Raw genomic sequence first — 15431 nt, 5'->3', positions numbered from 1 at the left:
CACGGGGAATGCATAGCTTCCAGACGTTGTACAGTTCTTTGCATTTTATTACACGCGTGTAACCGTCAGCACAGTTCAGTCCGGTCTTTGTAGTTCCAGGGCTGTAGCTGTCCCACGGCACAGGGAAGCTAGGTGCTATTTCTTCCGTTTCCCCTTCGGTACGAGGACTTCGGGACTTTTGCCCTCTGCTAGTGCCAGCTGTTTCTTCAGTTCCAGCAGTTTGGCCACCTCACTGTCAACCTGTGCCTTCTCTGCCTTGTTGGCCTTCAGCTGCCGCACATGGTTGCCCTGGGGAAGGCCAGGGGTGAGGGCTGTGGCCAGGGAGAGGGGAAGGGGTTGAGATGGGGCAGCTCCTACGCGCACTCACCTGCTTGGCTACCTGTTCTGTCAGCTCCTGGATCAGCTGGGGGTCACCTGGAGCCACAACAGTCCCAGAGGCTGGAGCTGGAACAGGGTCTGAGGCTGGAGGGGTTGGCTTAGCCTGCGGAAAGACAGAAGGGGGGTGTAGGGTCCAGAAGCAGAGCTACGCATCCCGTGCACCCCCTGCGTGCTGGGGAGGGGGTCACAGCAGCACCCCCGTGGCAGTACCAGGGAGTTACCTGACGTACTACATTGGGGTCTTCAGGCTGGGAAAGGAGAGACAGTGAGGAAAGAAACAGGAGAGATGGAGCAACAAGGAGTTGCCCGAGTCGGAGGAGCGTTACGGCCCCCACTCACCTGCCCTCCCCCAAATCGCTTGCGGAGGGCTTCAATCTGGTCGTTCTCCAGCTTCTGGAAAAGGGGACTCACCTAGAACCAGGGGAAAAGAGGGCTTAGCCCTGCGGGGCTCTGGCTTACCCCGCCCCACCCATCCCCTGTCCACAGCCTTCCACCTACCGCGCCCACACGGTGCCCGGGGGGCAAGGTGCAGGTGAAGATGGGGCTCAGGACAAAGCACTCCGGGGGGATGCAGAGCTGCCCCTGGATGGCCACGCTGACGCTGGGCATGTAGGGCTGCAGCATGACGGCCAGCAGGGAGGCCATGTTCACCGCCACACCGGTCACTGTGCCTGCACGCTGCCTGCCAGGCAGAAAACCCTCCGTCAGCGCTAGCTCCTGGGCCCGTGGCACCCCCGTGCTCCTGAACTCTTCCTACCTGTCTTCCTCGTTGCCCTTAATCCTCTTCCAGGGCTCGTTCACCTGGATGTACTGATTGCCATGGCGAGAGATGCTGAGGATGCATCGCAGGGCATCACGAATGCTGGGGGGGGGGCAGAGAAGGGCCGAGCGGCTGCTCCAGGTCAGGACTTCACCCCCTACGTCCCTGAACTACCCAGCCCTGGGATTTCAGCTACCCACCGGACTTTCTCCAGCAGCTGGTGGTACTGGCGCAGCTCCAGGGTGACGCGAGCCAGGAGCCTCTTGTCATCGGCTGTCAGGACCATGTCAGGGACAATGCCACCAAAGAACTTGCACACAAACATGCCAGCTCTGGGGACGGAGGGGCGGGCGTGAGCAGAGGCTGGAGCCAGAGATGCTCCCCCCTCCCACCCTGCCTCACCTGTTGATGAAGTTCCCCAGGTTGTTCAGCAGCTCTGAGTTGTTCTTGAGCATGAGGTCGCTCCAGGAGAAGGCGCTGTCCTGCCCCTCAGGCCGCAGGTACAGCAGGTAGAAGCGCCAGATGTCCGCTGGGATGCCCGTGTCCTTGGCCATGTCCCCGAACACCCCCACGCCTCTGCTCTTGGAGAACTTCCCGTCCTCATAGTTCAGGTACTCTGGGGAGGGCAGGAGGGACACCGCCGTGGGACCCAGGCAGGGAACAGTCCCACAGCGTAGAGGGCATGGCAACGTAGTCATAGCCCCCACGCTCTGCTCAAGGGGGTTTTCCAAGTCAAAGCAGGGAAATGCGGTTTCGTGCCCGCGTGGGGCTGAGCGGGCTGTTCCCAGGACTGAGGGAAAGCAGAGCCCCGCCCCCCCCCCCCCCCAAATCCCCGGAGAACCCCCCCGGTACCTGTAGCAATGAGGTGGTTCACCAGGGTGTAGTTGTCGTCAGCACCCAGGAGCGAGCAAGGAAATATGACGCTGTGGAAGGGGACGTTGTCCTTGGCCATGAAGTTGTACAGCTCAACCTGCGGAGCGGGGGGGGGGGAAACGTGAGCAGACCCCCGCCGCCTGGCTCTGCCCCCAACCCTGCGGCCGCCCCAGCCCTTGACCTGCTGGGGGTTCTTCCACCACCTCTCCCACTGGTCCGTGTAGTTGGCCGTGATGGACAAGTAGCCGATGGGAGCGTCGAACCACACGTAGAACACCTGGTGGGGAGGGGGGGGGGTGGGGGGAAGCGATACCTGAGCAAGGAACGGCCAAGGCAGGGCAGGCTGAGGCCCAGGCCGGCCACCCGAGGACAGACCCTGCTGCTGAGGAGCCACCCACCTTGTCACGGAAGCCATCGAGAGGCACAGGCGTGCCCCACTTCAGGTCACGGGTGATACAGCGGGGCTTGAGCCCATCCCGGATCCAGGAGCGAGTGATGTAGCGAGCGTTGGCTGTCCAGTCCCCGGTGGTCCAGGAGCGCTCCAGCCACGGTTCCAGCTGCTCCTCCAGCTGTTGGCAGCACACGGGGATGGGAAGCGGTGCCAGGGGGTGTTCTGTCCCCTCCCCAGTCCTCCAGTGAGGGAAGCCTACCTTGGGAAGGTCTAGGAAGAGGTGCTGGGTGGGCTTTACCACAGGGGCGCCCCTGCAAAGCTTGCACTGGGGCTTCTGTTGGGAAGAGAAACAGAGAAACACAGCTTGGATAGAGCCCGGGACAAGGCTGGGGTCCCAGGCAAAGCAACGGGCCTCCCAGAGGGATCCCATCCCACCTTCAGTTCCACAGCATTGATGAGTTTGCCGCATTTATCACACTGGTCCCCCCGGGCCTCCTCGTAGCTGCAGAAGGGGCAGACGCCCTCCACAAAGCGGTCAGCCAGGAATCGCTGGCAGCCCTCACACTGCAGCTGCTCCACGGTGTCTTGCAGCAGGAAACCACGGGCCAGCAGGCGCTGAAAGATGTCCTGGGCAATCCTGGGAAAGCAGAGGAAAAGGAACAGAGCAGTCGCAAGCAGCCAGAAGACACGTGAGAGCCCTAGAACACCCTCAGCCGGGCACGCTGGGGTTCCCCCACCACCCACAGCACCAATACCACCCCCCCGTGAAGCCCCGGGCGGTGCAGCAGCTCACGCGGTCTGGTGAGGTGTGGTGGTGCGGCCAAAGTAGTCGAAGGAGATGTCGAACCAGCGGTAGATGTCAGCGTGGATAGCGTTGTACTTGTCACAGATCTCCCGAGGAGTCAGCCCCTCTTCCACTGCCTTAGTCTCAGTGGCCGTGCCGTACTCGTCCGTGCCGCACACGTAGAGCGTGTTCCAGTTCCGCAGGCGACAGTACCTGCGGGCGGAGGCCTCTGACACCTCTGCAGGTGCTGGGGGCAGCACGGTTGCCCCCTTCCACCTCCCCCGCCCCCGAGGAACCTCTGGCAGCAGGGAGCTTCCACCGGCCAGCATCTCACCTAGCGAAGGTGTCAGCGCTGAGAACGCAGCCGATGATATTACCAAGGTGAGGCACGTTGTTCACGTAGGGCAGGGCGCTGGTGATCAGGACGTTTCTCATGCCCTCCACAGGCAACCTGGCACAGGCAGGAGCAGTTAACGCAAACACAAAGGGCAACGAGGCCAGCTCACCTCAGAGCGACACGGCATCAGCCTGCAACCCCCTTCGAGATCGCCCAGACGTCCGCAACAGCCCAAGCCTTGCGTCGGTTTGGGACTCACACAGGTTTCTGCGGATGCCAGGGCTTGGGCAGTGCCGCAGCACCACGGGCCCAGGCATCTGCAGCAGCTGTGATTTCCTCCTCCGTCAGGGCCCGCTCAGAAGCTTCTTCCTCCTGTGGGGAAAACAGCTGATGAGCGAGGGGGCAGCGGGTCCCAGCGAGGGTCTGCGGGACTATTGCCATCAGCCCGAGGGGGAACCTGTTCCTGTGCCGTGGCTGAGCAAGGGGGCCAGGGCTGTACCTCAGGCTCGTTACTGGTGGCTCTCTCCATGGCCAGGCAAGGTGGAGGCTGCTTCTGCAGGTAGGACTTGAACTCCAGGAGCCCCTTGGGCATCAGCACTGAGTCAGCGGCTTTCCTGCAGGCCTCTGAGAGCGTCATACTCTGGAACCAGGTTCTCAGCGCCTGCAGCTCGTCTTGGGGAGGAGACAGTAGGTGGTTCTCACGGTTGTGGAGACACAGGAAATATGCCCCTCCTGACACACTTGTTTCCCTCTTACTTGACAGGCTGGCCTCATCCTGGAGCACAGGGAACAGGGCTCCCCACACAACCACGTCAGCCACCGACTTGGTATCCTGGCCCAGAAAAGCAGCGTCAAGCCTTGAGACAGCCCCAGCCCGGGCTTGGGGCTCTGCCTCAGGGAAGACAGGAGGGAGCGCAGCTCCCCAGGGAAAAGGGCTGCCTTCCGAATCCCCCCCCCAAGAGAGCAGGATTCTCCCATGCTGGGGGGGTCCCACTTACCCCGGCAAGGTAAGCGGTGCCTCTCCCAGACAAGCTCTGCTCGATGTAAGCCAGCAGCTTCCCCAGGGCCCCCGCCGCCTCCAGCCCCTTCTTGCCGTGCACCAGCTGCGCGTACAAGGCCGCCGCCACGACCGGCTGGGAGCAGACGGCGGAACGGGGGTCAGGCAGGCCGAGGCCACGAGCCAGGCCCCGCCACGGCGGCCCAGCAGCGCCTCGGACACCCACCTGCAGCTCCGTGGCCTCCCACTCCAGCCACTGGTTGGTGAGGTCGGTCGGCTCCTGTCCGCTGGCCAGGAAGAAGTACCTGCGGGAGGGGAGGGGAGGGCAGGGCAGGGGCAGAGCTCCGGCCCCGCTCGGTGTCCCGCGGCCCCGTTCCAGCCCCGCACCCCGCCGGTACTCACTGGCAGATGGCGTTGGGGGAGAAGAGGACGGCGCCGCTGTCCAGCTGCAGGGCGGGCACCCACGGGGAGCACAGCGGCGACAGGGGCTGCTCTGCGGGACGGGCGGGCCCGTCAGGGGCGGACAGGCCGTGAGGCGGGGGGGGGGGGGGGGGGTTACGGCGCGGCCTCCCGGTGCCGCGGGTCCTCCCCCCCCCCCCCCCTCCGGTGCCGCGGGTCCACCCCCCCCCCCCCCCAGCGGCGGCCTCACCTGCCGGGGCGCTCCAGCAGAGCCGCACCGGGGCGGCGGCGCACTGAGCGGCCGCCACCACCTTCAGCGCCGCGGGGCCGCCCGCCGCCACCTGCAGCCGCATCGCCGCTGATGCAACCGGGGCGGGCGGCGAGCAACGGCTTCCGGGACGGGGCGTCCGGTTCGCGGGGAACTACGACTCCCACAACGCCCCGCGCGGGAGCTTCCGAGGCGGGGCGCCCCGGCTTAGTAGCACTACAACTCCCACAATGCCCCGCGCGGGAGCTTTCGGAATAGGGCCTGCCGGTCGCGTACGACTACAACTCCCACAATGCTCCGCGCGGGTACCTCCGGGAACGGGGCGTCGCATCCGGGTGGAACTACAACTCCCACAATGCCCCGCGCCGGAGACGCCCAAGCTCTCGCGAGAGCCTCCTCCGCGCGATGGCGGCGGGGGCCGGCCGGCCGGCGTTGCCATGGCAACCGAGCGGGGCCGCTGCGGCTCCGCTGCCGCCGCGGCACGGGGCGGTGACGTCACGAAGGGGCGCTGCGGGACACGGGGCCGCTCCCCCCCCCCCCCTCCCCGCCTCGGGGCAGCCGCGAGCACCGGGCGCGTCCCCGGGAGCGCAGCCGGCGCCCTGCCCTCGGACCGAGAACGTCCCGCAGGCGTCCGAGTGCCCCGACCCGTCCGGTCCCGGCCCGTCCAGCCCCGTCCGGTCCCGTTCCGTCCCGTTCCGTCCAGTCCCGGCCCGTCCGGTCCCGGCCCGTCCCGTCCCACCCGTCCGGTCCCGTCCCGTCCCGTCCCGTCCCGCCCCGCCTTGCAGCACGCCCCGTGTCATCGCCGCCGCCGCCCCGGCAGGTGCAGGTCCCGGGGGGGCAGGCACCGGGGGCGCCTCCGTACCGCACCGGGGGCTCCGCGCAAACGCAGCCCGGCTTCACCCCGCCCGGTCCCGGTCCCGGTCCCCGGGACGTCCCCGTGCAGCAGCAACCGGCGGGCGGAGAGGGCGAAGGGAAGCGGGGGCGGGCGGCGGGGATCGGGCTGGGGTCCTCCCCCGGAACAGGGCTGCTTTGCCGCCGGGGCGGTGCGAGCACCCCGGGGCTGGTTTCCCCGGGGTTCGGCCCCACGGGTGTCGCCCCCCTCTCCTTAACGGGTGGGCAGAGCCGAAAGGCGCTTGGGGTCGAGCGGGGCCGCGGGTATTGGGCTGGGGGAGCGGGCGGCAGGACACCTGGCTCCTCTGCCTGCCCCCCCCCCCGTCAGCCCCCAGCACCTCTCTGCCCCGGCGTCGGGTCCTGCCCGCTGGCTCCGTGGCAGCGCCCCGAAGATGGTGAGTGCGACCCCCGGCAGGGCTGGGTGCTGCTGAGCCGCGGCGTTGGGAGTCCGGAACCACGGGCCGTGGGGCTTGGAGGGTCCTTGGGACGGGGACCGGGGGAACTGGGAAAATGTGCGGCGCCAGGGATGAGGGCCGGGGGCTGTGACGCTGCAGGGCTGTGGGGTGAGGAGCGGGGGGACAGGGAGCTGCGGGGATGTGGGACCGTGGGATGGGCACTTGGGAACCTGGGGCCGAGACCCCCCCGCCCCCCGGCACTGCCCCCCAACCCCATAGCGTGTGGTGCAAGGAAGCCGCAGCCTCGTTGCTTCCTGCTACAGAAACTGCTGCGTTTCCGTCAGGTCCCCGAGCGCCAGCCAACCCCGCACCCCCAGCCCCCTCGCTTCCCCTCAGTCCCCCACAGACCAAGGGCAGACGCTGGCTCCCTTGGCATCAGGAAGCGGGGCAGAACATGGGCCCTGCACTGCTCATGGGGCACAGCCGTGGCTGGCGGCAAATCCATGACGGTGGGGCACTGGCTTAACGGGAGGCACGTGTGCCATTGCTGTGGTGGCTGGGCACGGCCTGGCCTTGGGGCACGGTGTTGCCCGGAGAGTCCGGGCCCTGCAGGTAGGGTCCCTGCTGCTGCCCCGTGGCGCTGCTGAGCCCCGTTGCACCGCTGCCCGGAGCCGTGCCAGCTGTGGGGCACGGGGCGCATCTGCCCTGACCCCCGGCGTTGTGCCCTGCAGATGGCCGGGGCTCTGGTGTCCTGAGCAGGGCGAGGATGCTGGCAGGGAGGTGGCGGCTGGAGGGGCGGCGGTGGCGGCGCGCTGAGCCGGCCGTGGTGCTCCGCGCCCTCTACGACTACACGTACTGTGCCGAGGACGGGCGGCACGTGGCCATGGCTGCAGGTGAGCAGTTCCTGCTGCTCCGCAAGGCCAACGAGGACTGGTGGCAGGTGAGACGGGCCAGTGAGCCCCGCTGGGCTCGGCCCTTCTTCGTCCCTGCCACCTACGTGGCTGAGCTGGACCCCGGTGACATTGGGAGATGGAACGTGCAGCCCCCGAGCCTGCCTGCGTACACAGGTGAGTGAGGTGGGGGGGGGGGGCACAGGATGGCAGGATGCTGGGAGAGCGGAGCCGTGGAGCACTGGGTTTGGGAGCAAAGGGCTGGGGGCGTTAGGGGCATAAGATAAGGGGACACTGGGAGCAGGGGACGGGGGGATACAGCACCGGGGGAAACGAGGGCCATGGGGCTGGGGACTCTGCCCCCCCGCACTGGAGCATCCTTTCAGGTTGGTGGGTACCCCACTCTCTTCCTCCAGGCCTGCTGTCTCAGTACCACTCAGTGGAGAACCTGTGTGGACTCCCCCCCGCCCCTCCCCAGGAGGCCAGCGTACCCATGCGCCCCGTGGGCCGCAGCGTCAGCACCAGCCAGCTGGCGGGGGGGCCCCTGCCCGCCCCCCCACCCCTGCCACAGTCCCAGTCCCAGCAGGAGCTGCTGGCCCAGGGCACTGGGGTAAGTGGGGGTGAGGTGGCCCTCAGAGGGCAGCCCCCAGCCCTGTCCCTCTCGGAGCACCTACAGCCCTGCCTGTGCCACTGTTCCTGCCCCGTCCCCCCCCCAAAAAAAATCCGTGCACCCACCTTCCACACCCTGCACCTTCAACCTGCACCCCTGCATCGCCTGCCTGCACCCTGAACCTCGCTCTCCTGGACCGCACCCTGTGCACCCCCCCCGCCCCCCCCCGCACCCCAGCACCCTCCAACCCCGCCCCCGCTGCCACCGCTTCCTCATCTCGGTGGGGGCAGCGGAGGAAGTGCAGCGGGGGGGGGGGGGTCGGGGGGGGGCTGTGCTGCCCGCAGCAGGGCTCAGGGGCCGGGGCTGCACTGCTGCGGGCAACAGGTGGGAGTGAGGCACCGGGCCTGGGGTGGGGGGAACATCGGGGGGGAAGGGGGGGGGAGAGGGCACAGATGCCGGGGGGGGGGGGGGAGGGGGGGGGCGGCAGGATAAATGTCTGTGGGGAGGTGATTGCACGACCCCGATCTGCGCTGGGCATGGTGCAGGTTGGGGGTCACGGCGTGGGGCTGGGGGCACGGCAGAAGGGCAACGCGAGGGGGTGCTGCTGGGGGTGCCCCCTGCGGCTGGGGGTGCCGCAGGGGGTCAGGGGGCAGGGGTCAAGCCCCCGGGGCAGGGGGCTGAGGCACGGCACGGGGCAGCGTCAACGCGAGGGTCTGTTCCGCGCAGATCCCCCGACCTGGAGCTGGCATGGTGACCCCCGCGATCTACTGCAACTTCGAGGAGCTGCAGCGGGCGGGGGGGCAGGGAGAGCCCCCCGTGCCAGCTGGGGTCCCCCTCCAGGTTTTGGGGGCCTGGGAGCGTCACCAGGACCCCAGCACTGGCCGCTGCTTCTTCTACAACCCCCAGACGGGCGTGACCTCCTGGAAACCCCCCCGGCGGCACCGGGAGGCGGTGGGCATGGGGGCCAGCACCCCAGCCGGCTGGGTCTACGCGCCCCTACCCCTCCGTGCACCCCTGTGTGCTCCATTTCCCCACCAGCATCCTTCCCAGTGCCCTCTGTGCCCTCACCAATGCCCACCCATCCTCTTCCGTCTCCCCCCCACAATGGTCCCTGTGACCCCCCCGATGCTCTCCCATTATCCTACAAATATCTTCATTCCCACCCTTTCCGTGTGGCCCCACAACTGCCCCCCGTGCCTCTCCTGGTGCCCTCCCCGGTCCCTCTCCGTGCCCACCCGTGTCCCTGGCATGGCCCCACCGGGCTGCTGGCAATTAGCGCTAGTGTTAATTGCCGTGGGGAGCCCTGGCCCGCGGGTCTCCAGCCATGCCGTTCCCCGAGGCTGACTCGCGTCCCCTCCATCGTGCGCAGGACCAGAGCCCTGCTGCGGAGCGCCCCAAGAGCCCGGCACACCAGAGCTCCCCGGACGGCGGTGGCACCGTGAGCCACGGGGAGGGGGCACCGGGATGAGGCACCACGGGGAGGGGGGTGGGAGGGGAAGGAGGAGGGTGGGGGGCACTGGGCTGGGCAGGAGGGGGTTGAGGCAGCGTGGATGGGCGACAGGAGCAGCACCGAGGGCCTGGCAGGTGTCCTGGACCGTGCCCCTCTCACCATCTCCCCCGCAGGTGATCCGTGGCCAGCCCCTCTCCCAGCACAGCCAGGGGGATTGCGCAGCCGCCTCGCTGCCCCCCCAGGCCCCCGCCAAGCCCCCGCCCTGCAGCCTTGACTTATCCACCGTGAGTTACCCTGGGGCCGGGAGGGGTGGGGGGAGCGGGGGCAGCGCTGACCGTGTTCCCGCAGGAGGTGCAGAAGGCTGGGCAGCTCAACAGGACCAAGATCGCTGAGGGGGGCAGGAAGCTCAGGTGAGGGCTGGGGTAGGCAGGATGTTGCCCCAGGATGGGGGGGTCCTGGTGCAGGGGGCTGTGCCAGGAATGGGGGCAGAGGGTCCCGGTGGAAGGGGCTGTCCCCAGGGGTGGACTGGGGTGGGTGGGGGAGCTCATGGTGCAGGGGGCTGCGTTAAGCTGGGGTTCACCACAGGGCAGGGGGGTCCCCGTTGTTCAAGGGGAGGTGTCAGGGCATGGGGGGGGGCTTTGCCGGGGCAGAGGGGTCCTCCAGTAAAGCAGAAGGGACTGTGCAGCCTTGTAAAGGTCCATATTAAGACAAGGGGGCTATGTCAGTCTGTGGGTCCGTGCCAGATTTGGGGGGAGAGGGGGATCCCCATTTGGACAGACAGGGACCATGCTAGTTGGGGTGGGGAGTTTATGGAGGGGCTGTGCCATACTTGGGGAGGGGGGGCTGTGTCTGGCCTCTACAGCTTCAGACACGCGATGTCCTGGGCACAAAAAGGTGGTTTTGGCTGTGCCAGGATGGGGGGCGGGGGGAGGAGGGAGGGGGAAATCTGGGGCAAGAGCGGTCAAAGAGCGACAGAGGCCCATGGAGAGACCCTCTACCGGGGTAGGGGGCACCAAGCCTGCCCCCAGCCCTGGTGAGGTGCCCCTCACCCACTGCCCCCAGGAAGAGCTGGGGGGTCTCCTGGGTGGTGCTGGCCAGGAACAGCCTCGTCTTCTACAAGGAGCCCAAGGGCCCGGCACCCGCCACCTGGGTGAGTTGGGGGCATGGAGGAGCTGGGACGGGGAGGAGATGGGGGCTGCCAAGGCAATGGGAGGCACGGGGGGACAGTGGGGACAGCGGGGGGGGGGGGGCTATGGAGACACCAGGGGGCAGGGTACCCGCTGACACCCAGTGCCCCGCAGTGCCCTGCCAGCAGCCGCCCTGAGAGCAGCGTGGACTTGCGAGGGGCTGCGCTGGACTGGGCCCGCCACCTCTCCAGCAAGAAGAATGTCATCCACGTGAGTGGAGCGGGACCCTAAAAGCAGCAGGCTCTCCAAAAGCATCCAGACATTGCAGCGATGCCCTCTCGGTCCACGGACGAGGGGACCCCTAAAAGATGCAGCCCAGCAGATACACGGACCCCAGAACGGGACACGGGTTGCCACTTCACCAGGGGCCATGGAGACCCCCAGTTGGGTTAGGGGCACCTCAGGAGCCCCTATGAAGGGCAGGGTGGGAGGGAGGAGTGTCTGGGTTCCCCTGGGTTCCTTGCCCCCCTCCCATGTCCTGCTACCTCCCCCAGCTCCGCACAGTGACAGGTAACGAGTTCCTGCTGCAGTCAGACCACGAGGCCACGATCCAGGAGTGGGCCCGGGCCATACGGGAGGTAATCCACCGGCTGGTGAGTGCCCGGGGGACAGGGGCTGCCCGGTGGTTGCCCACAGTTCTGCCTGCGCTGCTGAGTGTTCCCATCACCACCAGGACCTGGAGAACCCCATGGATGTGCCTTTGGGGTGGCTGCGCCATGTACCCAGCAGGGACCTGGCGGAGCTCAGTGGGGACGAGGATGAGGCGCCGTGGGTCACCGAGGGGAATAGGTCCCCAGGTAGGGCTGGGGATCGAGAGTGGCAGGCTTCAGGGCGCGGGGCTGCGGTGACCCCCCTGGGCCTGCTCTGCCTCCAGGTGCCCCCCCCGCTCCTGACACCTCAGAGAAGAAACGGGTGAAGAGCAAGCTGAGGCGCTTCATCATCAAACGGCCCCCTCTCCAGAGCCTGCAGGAGAAGGGGCTCATTCGAGGTGGGGCTCTCCGACTCTGGGACCTCCCCTAAATCCCACTGCACCCTTGGGACCCCCCATACCCTTCCACATACTCCCCTTGCACTCAAAAGCGGGAGAGGAGGGCACCTGAGTGTAAGAGTGAGATTTGGATGCTGGTCCCCAGTTGGTCCCAGCGTCCCCATCCCCACCCCAAGTCCCTGTGCCCCCATCAGTCCCATTGCTCAGTTGGACTCAGTGTCTCCCATCCCAGTGCCACTTTCTGGCCCCAGAGACTTATCCCGTTCCTGGCGTCCCTCCCTGCCCTTGCTGGCAGTCTCCCATCTCCCAATTCCCTGCTTCCCCTCCTGGCCCCAGTCCCCAAGTCCCATTCCCTCCGCTCCCAGTTTGCCCCAGCACTGCCTTCTCCCAGACCAGGTGTTCGGGTGCCGCCTGGAAGCCCTGTGCCAGCGGGAGAACACCACGGTGCCCCGCTTCGTCCGGCTCTGCGTGGAGGCTGTTGAGGAGAGAGGTCGGTACCCCAGGTGGCACGGCCCTCCCGTCTGGCGCAGAGCCACCTACCGCGTCTCACCCCATCCTTGTCCCCAGGCCTTGACGTTGATGGGATTTACCGGATCAATGGGAACCTGTCTGTGATCCAGAAGCTGCGGTTTGCCGTGGACCAGGGTGAGGGGATGAGGGGGCACCAGATGGGGAGGGGCAAGGGGGGCTGTGCTGGGGTGCATACACAGAGACGGGGGAAGGTGACTGTCCGTGCCTGTCCCCCCCCCGCCCCAAATACCCTTTCATCTCCGCAGAACGAGCTGTGACCTCGGATGGGCGCTATGTCTTCCCCGAGCAGCTGTGCCAAGGTGAGCTGGGGTGGCTGTGCAGAGGTTGCCCTGGTGGTGCCAGGCCCGGGGTGGCCCAGGTGCAGGCTGAGCCTCCCGGTTTCCCCCAGAGGAGCGGCTCAGCCTGGCGGACCCTGAGTGGAGCGACATCCACGTGGTGACTGGTGCCCTCAAGCTCTTCTTCCGGGAGCTACCCGAACCCCTAGTGCCTTACGGGCTCTTCAACCCCTTCATTGAAGCCATCAGTAAGTGTCTCCCCACAGGGTCCCCAGGCTGTGGGAGCTGGGGGGCCAAAGTGTCTGACCCCTGTGGCTCCCCCAGAGCTGCCGGACCCCCAGGAGCAGGTGCAGCGGGTGGCTGAGCTGGTGCAGAGCATGCCCCCCCCCAACTACGCCACCCTGCGCTACCTCGTGGCTCACCTCTGCCGGTAAGGGGGCCTGCTGCCGGGCTGGGAGTGGCTGGGGGTGGGCTTGGGGATGCCCCACAGGGGTTCAGGGTATGGGGTAGCTGGGGGTTTGCATTATGAGGATCAGCCTTGAGAGGGGCTGACCTACTTGTCTGGGGAAGGATGGGGTGGTCCTGGTACATGGGGTGGGATGAGGGATTAGGGCACACCATCAGAGTGATGGAGCCCTGGTATACAAGCCCCCGGGGACAGCAAAGGGAGAATGGGGGAGCTAGATGGGTGGCATGAGACACCTCTTCCCTCCCCCTGAATCTTGTGCATTCCCAGGGTGATGGGGCAGGCAGACGTCAACCGCATGACATGCCAGAACATTGGCATCGTGTTCGGGCCAACGCTGCTGCGTCCGGAGCGGGAGCCAGGCAGCCTGGCCGTGGGCATGTCCCAGCAGAACCAGGCCGTGGAGCTGCTGCTGGCACACTTCGACCGCATCTTCCCCACCCCTCCTTGAGCCTGATCCCCCCCCCATACTGGGCACAGGTATCTCAGCTGCCATTGCCCCTTCCTGCCCTGTGTACCTGGGACTCTGCAGTAAGCAGGCATCTTCCCTGGGACTGCCAGGGCCTCCTGCTCTGATCAGGGTTGGGGGCCTGCAGCACCAGGAGCTACCCTCTTCCCGTTCCTTTCCCAGAGAAGACTCCTGGAGCCCCCTCTTCATGCTCTAGGGAATATGGCAGCCCCAAACTTCCCTTCCTGCCGCACTCTGCCATGCCCCGTATGCCTCCCCAAGGTTGTTCCAACACTGATTTATTTCCACCATTCATTAAAAACGTATCTGTCACCATCAGACCCACCAGGAGAGTGCCCCGGCTCTGGTGGCTCAGTTACCACCAGGGCAGGATCAGGCTGTGCCTGATGTGTTTCTCTGGGAGGTGCCTGGGGGGCCGGGGGGCCTGCAGCATGCCGAGTGGCAGTGCTTGTGTTGCAGGTAGGTACCAGAGTGGGAGAAGCGTTTCCAGCAGTGCCTGCAGCAGAAGGGCTACTTGCTTGTGCACAGCTGTTGGTACTCGACCAGGTGTTGCTTGTTCTGGAATCGAAGGCTTTGGCACAGAGCAGGCAGCAGCGTGGGTGCTGGCCTGCTGCTAGGGAGCGAGGGAAGCATGCTGGTGCCTGGGTAGCCTCCTGGTTCTGCCCTGCTGCTGGGAAACCCCAGTTCCGTGGCTTTGTCCCCCTTCCCTCTGCCCAGGCTGACCCCCATACTCCTCGCTACTGCCCGCTGCCTCCCTGCTGCCTCTCTGCACTTGCAGCCCCCAGCCCTGCCAGTGCACCCGTGTCCTGCTACGGGTTGTGCTTGTAGCGGCGTTGCAGCAGGGAGCTGCCCTTGCAGAAACCCTTGGGGTAGAGCTCACAGAGGAAGCGCCCATCTGTGCCCTACTGCAGCCACCACCGGCACCTCCAAGACCCCTGCCTGTAGGACACAGGTCGGGGGGCACAGTGGCTGGCACCGTGTCCTGCCAAGGCCCTCGGTCCCCGGGGTCTCAGCATCCTCCAGTGTGCCATCAAGCACCCAGTGCTGCCACCTGCTGCCTCTACAGCCTCCCAGTGTTCTCCCAGTGTCCCAGCCCCTTTACTCGCTGGTTGTACCAGTTGCTCCCAGTTCCCCGTGGCAGTGCCCACTGGATCTGGTACGCCCAGGGTCTGCAGGAGGTTGGAGGGTGGGCAGGGTCCCAAGGGCCCAGGCAAGATGGGGCAGAAGGGAACCACTCACGGCGCACAGGACCCTAGGGGGAACAGCTGGCTCCTGGAGGAACCTTGGGGGGACACCAGCCCCTGCCTTGGGGGCAGATCCAGAGGGTCATCAGGGGCTGGGAGGGACCCGGTGGTACCAGGGGTGGGGGCGTTTGTTACAATAGCTGGGAAGCCCTGGCTTGGAGCAGGGCTGGCACTTGAGCCACACCGCTCTAGCACCCCCAGGCATCCCAGTGCCAAGGGTCCTGGGACTACCTCCCGGGCTGAGCAGGGCTACTGGAGGGGGGGATCTCGGTAGACACTGGTGGGTATTCGGGTGGGAGCTGTAGGAACCAGAGTGGGAGAAGTGTTTCTGGCAGCTGGCACAGCAGTAGGACTTTTCACCCATGGGGAGCGCAGGTCCGCAGTACTGGGGAGGGAGCTGGGGTCTCAGAGGGGCTGCAGGCAGCTCAGGGGCAGTGAGGGGTGCAAGAGATGGGGCTATTTAGGAACTGGGGGGGGGGGGGGGAGGCTCATGCAATGGATGGGGTCTGGGTGTTGGCAGGAGGTACGGGGGTGATAGGTGGTGGGTAAGGGAGGCAGTGGGACGCTGTGGATGCACTCTTGCTGCTTCACGTGGTGCTGATATTTGAAGCTTTTCCTGCACCATGCACAAGTGTCCTGCCCCAGCCTGTAACGAGACATCAGCTCAGGGCCCTCTCCGACCCCCCCCAACAGCTTCTCCAGCCCTGCACCCCCCACCATACTTGCCTGCACAGGGTGTTACCGCCCCCCCCCCCCCTTCCCTCCCCCAGGCTGGGAGCAGGGCATCCCCCCGGCATTTCAGGGTGCTGGGGGGCTGCGACCCGGTCCAATCTCCTTGGTGGCGCTGT

The 15431-nt window shown here is 66.6% G+C and overlaps 2 protein-coding genes across 14 annotated transcripts; one reads left to right on the top strand and one right to left on the bottom strand.

Moving 5' to 3' along the window:
* Window positions 1-33: 33 nt before the first annotated feature.
* Window positions 34-8177, bottom strand: MARS1 (methionyl-tRNA synthetase 1). Of its 9 annotated transcripts, none has more exons than XM_040539481.1 (22): window positions 8099-8176; window positions 4923-5013; window positions 4747-4825; window positions 4522-4656; window positions 4280-4355; window positions 4023-4195; window positions 3783-3895; window positions 3521-3637; window positions 3196-3399; window positions 2838-3039; window positions 2662-2736; window positions 2410-2580; window positions 2193-2288; window positions 1991-2108; window positions 1541-1754; window positions 1339-1470; window positions 1136-1240; window positions 877-1060; window positions 718-789; window positions 600-626; window positions 368-481; window positions 34-288 (listed from the first exon to the last, which is right to left on the bottom strand). In XM_040539481.1, exons 1-22 carry the CDS (start codon window positions 8133-8135, stop codon window positions 136-138), a joined length of 2688 nt encoding a protein of 895 aa, XP_040395415.1. In that variant the 5' UTR covers window positions 8136-8176; the 3' UTR covers window positions 34-135. The 9 variants fall into 9 exon arrangements, with proteins under 9 accessions (XP_040395415.1, XP_040395412.1, XP_040395408.1 ...); XM_040539478.1 differs by lacking the exon at window positions 8099-8176 and adding an exon at window positions 5170-5330; XM_040539474.1 differs by lacking the exon at window positions 8099-8176 and adding an exon at window positions 5142-5327 and having other exon boundaries at window positions 4923-5105.
* Window positions 5948-13659, top strand: ARHGAP9 (Rho GTPase activating protein 9). Of its 5 annotated transcripts, none has more exons than XM_040539494.1 (18): window positions 5948-6473; window positions 7205-7540; window positions 7780-7973; window positions 8700-8924; window positions 9343-9411; window positions 9597-9707; window positions 9772-9833; window positions 10486-10573; window positions 10725-10820; window positions 11105-11203; window positions 11284-11407; window positions 11485-11598; window positions 11990-12088; window positions 12166-12243; window positions 12375-12428; window positions 12518-12652; window positions 12729-12834; window positions 13141-13659. In XM_040539494.1, exons 2-18 carry the CDS (start codon window positions 7240-7242, stop codon window positions 13319-13321), a joined length of 2136 nt encoding a protein of 711 aa, XP_040395428.1. In that variant the 5' UTR covers window positions 5948-6473; window positions 7205-7239; the 3' UTR covers window positions 13322-13659. The 5 variants fall into 5 exon arrangements, 4 of the variants coding, with proteins under 4 accessions (XP_040395428.1, XP_040395426.1, XP_040395429.1 ...); XM_040539492.1 differs by having other exon boundaries at window positions 5948-7085; XM_040539495.1 differs by having other exon boundaries at window positions 5948-7540.
* Window positions 13660-15431: the final 1772 nt, after the last annotated feature.

Source organism: Cygnus olor, chromosome 29 (assembly GCF_009769625.2).
Source record: "Cygnus olor isolate bCygOlo1 chromosome 29, bCygOlo1.pri.v2, whole genome shotgun sequence".
Lineage (NCBI taxonomy): Eukaryota > Metazoa > Chordata > Aves > Anseriformes > Anatidae > Cygnus > Cygnus olor.
The sequence above is the reverse complement of the archived record's forward strand: the minus strand, read 5'-3'. Positions and strand labels throughout refer to the sequence as shown.

What these genes read in the sequence shown, in the direction of transcription:
- ARHGAP9 (XM_040539492.1), top strand. Translation starts at nt 6,605, where the DNA reads ATGAGGGCCGGGGGCTGTGACGCTGCAGGGCTGTGGGGTGAGGAGCGG. An exon ending in GAGCCTGCCTGCGTACACAG is followed by an intron (nt 7,541 to 7,779) that starts GTGAGTGAGGTG and finishes CTCTTCCTCCAG; the next exon opens with GCCTGCTGTCTCAGTACCAC. An exon ending in CTCGTGGCTCACCTCTGCCG is followed by an intron (nt 12,835 to 13,140) that starts GTAAGGGGGCCT and finishes GTGCATTCCCAG; the next exon opens with GGTGATGGGGCAGGCAGACG.
- MARS1 (XM_040539474.1), bottom strand. Translation starts at nt 5,272, where the DNA reads ATGCGGCTGCAGGTGGCGGCGGGCGGCCCCGCGGCGCTGAAGGTGGTG. An exon ending in TCGATGGCTTCCGTGACAAG is followed by an intron (nt 2,289 to 2,409) that starts GTGGGTGGCTCC and finishes CCTCCCCACCAG; the next exon opens with GTGTTCTACGTGTGGTTCGA. An exon ending in ACCCCAATGTAGTACGTCAG is followed by an intron (nt 482 to 599) that starts GTAACTCCCTGG and finishes GTCTTTCCGCAG; the next exon opens with GCTAAGCCAACCCCTCCAGC.